This window comes from Opisthocomus hoazin, chromosome 16 (assembly GCF_030867145.1).
Source record: "Opisthocomus hoazin isolate bOpiHoa1 chromosome 16, bOpiHoa1.hap1, whole genome shotgun sequence".
NCBI classification, from domain to species: domain Eukaryota; kingdom Metazoa; phylum Chordata; class Aves; order Opisthocomiformes; family Opisthocomidae; genus Opisthocomus; species Opisthocomus hoazin.
In genome coordinates this window covers 21946466-21954339 of record NC_134429.1, presented here as the reverse complement: position 1 = coordinate 21954339, position 7874 = coordinate 21946466, and the positions used below count along the sequence as shown (strand labels likewise).

General features: G+C 52.1%; 1 protein-coding gene across 1 annotated transcript; it reads right to left on the bottom strand.

Moving 5' to 3' along the window:
* Positions 1-176: 176 nt before the first annotated feature.
* On the bottom strand, positions 177-4718 carry VAMP3 (vesicle associated membrane protein 3). Its single transcript, XM_075437559.1, has 5 exons — positions 4635-4718; positions 3203-3284; positions 2351-2509; positions 1597-1648; positions 177-821 (listed from the first exon to the last, which is right to left on the bottom strand). Coding segments are annotated over exons 1-5 (315 nt in total). The 5' UTR covers positions 4637-4718; the 3' UTR covers positions 177-801.
* Between the last annotated feature and the right edge of the window lie 3156 nt (positions 4719-7874).

Sequence of the window (7874 nt, the reverse complement as noted above, 5' to 3'; positions counted from 1 at the left end):
CTAGCTGCGCGCCGCTCGCCGGGCCGGCCGCCGCAGGCCGCTGGGAGGCGCCGCGCCCCCGCCCGGTTACGTAACGGCGGCCGCACGCGGCGGCCCCGCTCCCACACACCTCGGCCACGTGCGCCGCGCCCCGGACAGAGAGGAAGAGGCGGAGGCGGGGTCAGAGCCGCTTTATTGGAAGGGAACGGCGCGCGGCGGGGCACCGCCCCGCCCCTCACGCACCACCGCACGCGCGCCTGCCCTACCGCCACGTGCAGCACCGCCTGTGGGCGGGGCCCGGCCGACAGGAGGCAGCGCCCGGCACCGCGCCCCGCCCCTGTCCCCGGCGAAGTCGAGGGCGCCCGCAGCCCCGCCCCGCGCGAGGGGAGGGGCGGGGCAGCGCGCGGCAGACCGTGGCGTCGTTGAGGCAAGGCCCGGGCCACCAGACGGAGCCGACACCCCCCCCTCCCCGCCCCCGGCACCGAGGAGCGTGAGGGCAGCGTGCAGGGCACCGAGGGCACATCCCGCCACCGCCTGCAGAGCCTGCGGCCCGTCACAGCGCCGGCAGCAGGAGGGCCAGAGCCTGCTCCCCCTGTGCAGCTCTGCGCCCCGGCGCGTCAAGGCACTGTGCAAGTGGCAGGCTGTGCTTATTAGTAATTTATGACAGGAGTGTCTTAAGGCAACCAGGTAAAGTTAGTTAACATTTCAGTAAACAAAACAGTTTTGCTTTAAAGAGTAGTAAATGAGCTGAAAATACAGCAGGTCTGAGGCAGAGAGGCTGAAGATTGGCACCTTCAGTTCATCTGAGTTTCTTCCTGCAACTCATGAATATGCAATCCAGACTACAAAAAGAAGAAAAAAGTTGGACAAAGGACAGTCTCCTTCAGCCGCTCACCACAACAATTCTGCATTTTCATAATCTGAGATACCAGAGCCAGGCAAAGAGGGATTTAAGAGTTTCCCATGTTGGTTTTCCTAGTTTTAGCTTTCCTTTGTGCTTGCACACTGGTATTTCTCACCCAGGACTACATACCTGTTGCCCGTGGTTACTGCCATGTTACAGCACAAACTTAAACTTTGTCCTCCCACAAAATACTTGGGGGTTACATCAGAATTCAAGCTGAACACTGAACTATATGTTATTGGCTTGCTATCCTGAACAAATGTTAGCATCATTTCTCCCGGCAGCAAAGTCTCTACTTGAAAAAAGCCTACCTACTACAGGCACATACTTGGAACTACCATACTGAAAAGGACTCATCCAGCAAGAAGCCAAGGCAGATGAAAAACAGTTCTCATACAAAGGAGGCATATGGTATTTCTACTTCTGCCACATGCAGCTGTAAAAAACCCAAGGCTGCTCCTGGTTTCTAAGTCCTTGGTATTTCCACTTCCACCTGTCTCACTCTGCACAGGTGCTTGAGATTCAGCTACTGGAGCTCCCACAGCAGTCAGTTAACCACTCACTGTAGGCAGCAGTTATTAAAGCAGCCACTGCTATTTCAAATTAACATTGTATATCCTTTCATTTGGGTATCCTAGCTTTAAACACTACCAGTCAGCAAATTAACACCATCTATTCCAACTCTGAGAAACCCCCATTTTGTTGAAACTTACCAATAATGATGATGATGAGAATGACAACAACAGCTATCAATATTGCCCACATCTGTGAAAAAAGCCATACAACACTTACTACAAGCCATGCACCAGCATTAACTGGCCTTTAGGGTACAGGAAAGCAGCCACTGGAAAGTACTTTTGCACCCTGTGCTAGATCTAACATAACAAGTAAAACGTCTTCAGTAAGCAAGCTCGATTCACCATTCCCACTCAGAGATGGGAGGCTGTGCACACAGGTAAAGCAGACCAATGGGTTCTTTTCCATTGTGCCTCCATGCAAAGCCTACCCAAGACTATACAAGCAGCAATAAAGAACTATTAAACATAATTTCTGCTCTTACCCTATACCACATCTTTCACTGTCTCTGTTGCTCACTAAAGAGGGTTCCAACCTTCACAAACAGCTGCAAGTACAGGACTCCGAGTGAGCTCCTTCTGCTTTCTAATACTTCCTACACATTAACTCAGCCTATGTATTTTTGGCCTTTTTCTTCCAGTTCCCCAAAGCCTCAGATTACTGAGGTGTTCCCCTCTGCCCATTACCATCTTGACAGGGTCTTGCATCAAGCAGCACAGCTGGTAATCCAGCTTTTGGTTACTTCACCTAATCATTATGCCATGTTTTAAAAATAGATGCTATAAATTAAATAACATCGGCTAAAGTCACTTTTACTTCTGCCTTTTGAGATGCTGATCATAATAGTATTAACTGCAACATGCATAGCATAAGTATACAAGCCATGGTTACCTTACAGTTCTTCCACCAATACTTTCTTTTCAGCTTGGCTGCACTGGTCTCAAACTGGGAAGCTCCTGCTTGCAGTGCATCAGCACGGTCATCCAACTCTGACAGCTTCTGATCTCGCTCCAATACCTTGTCCACATTCACTCTCATGATGTCAACAACCTACATCAGTTTAATACTTACAGTAAGTTATTAGTTCTGTCTCCCATTGTACAACTTAATTGCAGGCAATGGATAGCAACACATGGTACCCAACATTCTCATCTTAGAAGTAGGAGCTATTGCCTTTTAATATATCAAGTCATAAGCTTAAACATAACTGTGGCATTCACCTGTGGCTGGAAGCCCCTAATACCTACTTTAAGACCCAAGCAGTGCCAGTTGTGCTGGCATTCCCTTAAACCTGGGAAATAATTCCTGACTCACTTCAGAAGGAGTTGAGGCATATAAACATAACAGTCAACCACTAGTCTAAAAAACCTGCCAGTAGCCAGCCCGGCTTTCAGCCTCTCCAGAAATCTGGACATACCATATCTGGCAGTCAGCCTTCATTGCCACTGACAAGAGAAAAGCTTGTTCTCTGTAAGAACAAAGGTTTTTATCTTTACTTATGCCAAAGCCTCAGGCACCGGACACCAACAACTTCTCTCTACTTTCCCACTCAAGCTGAATGGATTTTTTTTTTTTAAAGCTTTGCAAGAGTTAAGATGACACAAGTATGATAAAGCAAGCTGAATAATACTAGGCTTCCCCTTTATATAATGATGGGGAAACTGCTTTGGCCTAAATATCCCTTTTAGTTATATAGGTTTCCTGAAGGAAAATTATTACAGTGCTACCAGACTAGACTTTTACCTCATCTACTTGATGTTGAGTCTGCTGAAGACGACGGTTACTGCCAGCAGCCACATTAGAGCTTCCAGGGATACCGGCTGACCTGCAGTAAAAAAGTCATCATTATTTTTAATCAGTTTTGGTTTTAAGTGGATATGCTTAGAGTAGACAAGTTATCTGACATTCCTGAAAACAGGGAACTTGCATCCTTGGAATAAATACGGGGTGGTTTCCTACTGGAGAAGTGATGTTTTAACAGCTTACAACAGGCATGAATCATGCAGTCTCCCAAACCTCTTGCCAAGGAATTGCTTTATGTGGTAAAAGAGAGCAGTAGCTTGCTATACTATAGTTTACAATAAGACATACAACAACTCCTACAATAGTTCATAGGGCTTAAACATCCAAGAGTTTGGGCTCAGGGGTGTTCTTGTTTTCCAGCATAAAGCTGGAAATACCAAGCTTATACTTAGTCACACCTAATTCATACTGAAATACCCGGCAAACTACAGTAGTTCGTAAAAATAAAACACAGAAACTTGCTGGGTATTTTATGCTCTCTTCCAGTAGTTGTCTCTGTTCTCTTGGAAGAGTTGACATGGAGCAAGAGAAAGCACAAGAAGGCAGAAGCATTCAGCATACACAACAACTTGCCTCCGGCCAGCTTTGAATTCATGACCTCAGGCAGCTGAGTTCTTTTCACCAGCTGCAACACCCTGCGTCTTTGTAATAGATGCAAGAGCCTCTGTGCATACTTCTGACATCCTTCTCACTGCTTTACCAAGTTTTTGTTGCACATCTCTAGAGCTATCTGTACTCTGTTTGCTTTTCCATGTTTTCATTCCTTCTGCCTCAGAAGCGTGCACTGTTAGTGCATCCTGATACTCAAAACAGCTGAATCTGAGTATGGGCTGTATTTAGACATTCGGACACTGATTCCGAATTTACAAGTAGCAAGAACAAGCGTAGACACACACACACGACACGCGAACCAGGAAGCCTGTGACAAGGCTCCTGAGCAGTCCGTGTACAACGCAACACAACCACCGCCCTCTTTCGGCTCTTAAGCCACCCTTCCCTGCTGTTCCACTGCCGGTCCCAGGCTCCAGGGTCCCAGAAGTGAAACCTCTTCCTGAGATCGGAGGTTCCAAACACAACAACAAACCGGGAAGGGCTCTCGGTGCTGCCACGCGGGCGGTGCTTTCGGAGAGACGCCTGGGACTAGCAGAACGCAGGCGAAGCGATGGGAGCCGCCGGGACACGGCAGCCCGCCCCAGCAGAACCGGAACGCCCCAGCACGCGGAACAAGCGGCGGATCGGCCCGGCCCGGCCCCCCGCCCCGCTCCCGGGAGCCCCCGTCCCAGGGCACCCAGCCGACGTCGCCTCTGCCGGGCCCGCCGCCGCCCCCCGGGCTCCCGGTGGCGCGCGCTGCCCCGGGCCGGGCCGCACTCACATCCTGCCGGCGGGCCGGGGTCAGGCCGCTGCTCCGCGGCGCCTCCGGGCGAGTTCCCGCAGCAACTGCGCGCAGCCGCGGCACCGCCCCGGAAGTGACCAAGCCCCGGGCGGGGCCGGGGCGGGGCCTGGGGACCACGCCTGCAGCGGGGCGGGGCCGGGGCCAACGCCCTGGAGCAGCGCGGGGTTCGTCAGCGCGCGGTGCAGCCGTTGGGGGTTGCGACGCGTGGGAGGGGAGAAGGGGTTCCCACCGCCACGTGAGGTGCCCCGTCCTGGGCGGGGGGCGGTCACTCGCCAGCCCTCGCCCCCCACCCCCGTTTCGGTCCCGCGGCGCGCTGGGGGCAGCCGACCCCGGGCAGCACGTGAGGGAGGCGGGGACGGGCCGCCCGGTGAGGGCTGCGGGCGGGAGCGGGGGCTCGCGCCCGGCAGTGGCAGGACCTGGTGGGCCGGGCCGGAGGCGCGCGCGGGCCGGGGGAGGCCTGAGGAGAAGGCCGCGCCCCCCCGCCCCCCGCCGCGCGGCTGGCCCCGCTGCGGGGGTTCGGCGCGTTGCGGTGCCGGGTACGCTGATGCGGAGAGTCTGGGGCCAGGCCTGCCGTGCTGCTGCTCTGCCTGGGGTGCGTGTGCCGGCCTCCCTGCTTGGGACAGGCCGATACGGCCGGTAGCGGTGCGTTACGTGTAGCGCGTGGCTCCACGTGAACACACACCCCCCCCCCGCACACACGCTCCACCCCGCAGCCCCGGTTGCTCTCAGCAGTTTCTGGGCAGGATGCGGCCTGCTGCTCTCGCCATATCTTGTGCGTTAGCGGTCCTAATGGCACTGCAGGGCTGCTGCCCGCGTGCGAGAAACCCTGGTCCTCCGGGCGCCCCTCCAAAGCGCCGCAGTTGCGCTGCCGGCCTAGCAAACGCCTGGCCTGCACTGCTGGGCCCACGTGCTGGCTTGGAGACACCATGGTGCTCACGCGGTGGGAAAAGTGTGCCTGCTTTTTTTTTTCCTTTTAAATCCTATCAACATGTGCCTTGCATCACCTGAAGTGGAAGATGCTGAAGGGTGAAGGCCTGACAAGGCAGGCAGGTTTGTTCCTACCCCTCTTGCTGGTGGTGAAGGGCTCATGGCATGCCTAAGCCCAGAAGAACACCTGGGCTCATTTCTCAGAGACCTAGACGGATTATGTCTATACTGGGCCTGGCTGGGATGGAGCTGATGGTCATCACAGCCCGTACGGTGCTGTCTTGTGGATTTGTGACCAAAACAGTGTTGATAACATGCTGATGTTTTGGCTGTTGCTGAACAGTGCTTGCACGGCATCAAGGCCTTCTCCGTTTCTCACGCTGCCGCTGCAGCGCGTGGGCTGGGGGTGGGTGGGAGGCTGGGACTCAGCTGGGACAGCTGTGCCAAACAGACCCCAGGGCTGTTCTGCGCCAGGTGACATCATCCTCAGCAACACGGCTGGGGGGCGGGTGGTGGTCTTTCCAAGGTATCTGGCTGCTAGTAGGAGATAATGAGAGATCGCCTTTGCATCACTTGTTCTTACTTTTGTTCATTTTTGTCCTGCACTTATTAAAGTGTCTTTATTTCACCCCAGGCCTTTTTCTCCCGTGTTCGCTCTTCCAGTTCTCTTCCCTCATGCCACTGGGGAGAAGGAGGGAGTTGGAGGAATACGCGAACAGCTGGTAGGTGCTTACTTTCTTGCCTGGGTCAACCTACCACGATACTAAAGGGGAACCCAGGAATTAACAGCCACGTAAAATGGAAAGTTGGGGGAGTATCTGTGAGCAAATCAGGGAGTTAGATGCCGATTTAAAGAGAAACGTAATTAAACTTGTTTCTCTGTAGTCCAGAAGAAACTCTCATAATGAAATCTCATCTTTTGTTGTGGTCCTGGGTTTTGGAAGCACTTACTCATAATAGTAGTAACATAGTCTTTCACAGACTAGGTGATTGATTTATTAAAGCTATTTTTCCCTGCTAGGCAAGCCTTGTAGTCAGGTACAAAAGTTGCATTATTGAGGGCTGGTTCATGTAACTTACCTGTTCAGTGCAATAGTCAAGTCTCAGTTATTAGTAGTATTGTGCTATTAAGTGTGACCTCTTTGGTTTCTGCATCAGCAGGTCTCTTGAATTCTACTAAGATTCACCTCTGCTTTGTGCACAATGTAGGATTTAGCTTTGTACTACTAGGGATGCATGATTTCTGATGAAAAGCCCAGGCATCCTGCCCTGAAAGTGATTGTCTGCTTTGTCTGCTAAAGAGGAACTGAAAATAATTTGATCTCAGAAAAGCTAGTCATCCGTAGATAGGTACGTATCGCCATGTTTATACTATTATGCAGAACAGCTTTAAGTTGTGTTAGAAAACGTAATCAGAATTGGGGCCATCTAAGGGCTGCTGAAATATTTACAAACACATAGTATTATGGCACCTTACATAATTTCACAGAATGTTTCCAAATTTGAAAAACTACAGCAAACTAATTTCCACCAAACCAGGCTGCTAGCTGCAGCTGTGCAGAACTTGTATTTTAAGGACAAATGCATTTTTAATGCGTTTGTGTAGTTGTAGTCATCTTGGCAAAACCAGAAATTGGAAGCTTGGATATTATGGGTGGATGGGTACCTAGCATCTGTGGTTTTAGAACAGTTTTCCTGTCTGCTGTAAGAGTGCAGATAACACTCGAAAGTTTCTGCTTGGGGTGAGGGCCTGAGGGGAAAAACAGAGAGGGTGGCTGGTGCGTACAGGTTTTGACGAGCAGCTGCCAGCGCCAGCAGGGCCTGGGGTCCGAGCCAGTAGCGCAGAGCAGCGTCATGGAGGTCTGGGCTGGCCTCTGAACTGGAGAAGGACCGGGCTGCAGCGCTGTGCAGGGAAGCTGCAGAGCTCCACTGGGCAGCCGCACTCTTCAGCAGGAGACCCGGAAGAGTTTGCTGCCTGAGAGAGCTCCTCTCAGACCTGTTGCTTGACACACCAAAGGTTATGCACTGGAATACAGCAGCAGAAAGGGCTGCAGATGCAGGGACTGCGGGGTTGCTGCACTTGATCCCAGCACGCTCCACGGGCCGCACACCTGCTGGCGGGTAAGCTGTGGACTGTTCAGATCATGACCCGTAACAAACTAGATGCTACTTACAAGCAAGTCCTGCAGTAGAAAAAACACGTCGTTTCATGGTTACTTACAGTGACTAAAGGATTACATCACACTCTTAAACTAGGATGGAAGAGACGTGTTTAAAAAAAGCATACACTTT

Coding starts and splice junctions, on each gene's coding strand:
- VAMP3 (XM_075437559.1), bottom strand. Junction 2,510..3,202: donor CTCAACATCAAGTAGATGAG/GTAAAAGTCTAG, acceptor AAACTGATGTAG/GTTGTTGACATCATGAGAGT. Junction 1,649..2,350: donor ATTGGTGGAAGAACTGTAAG/GTAACCATGGCT, acceptor CTTTTTTCACAG/ATGTGGGCAATATTGATAGC.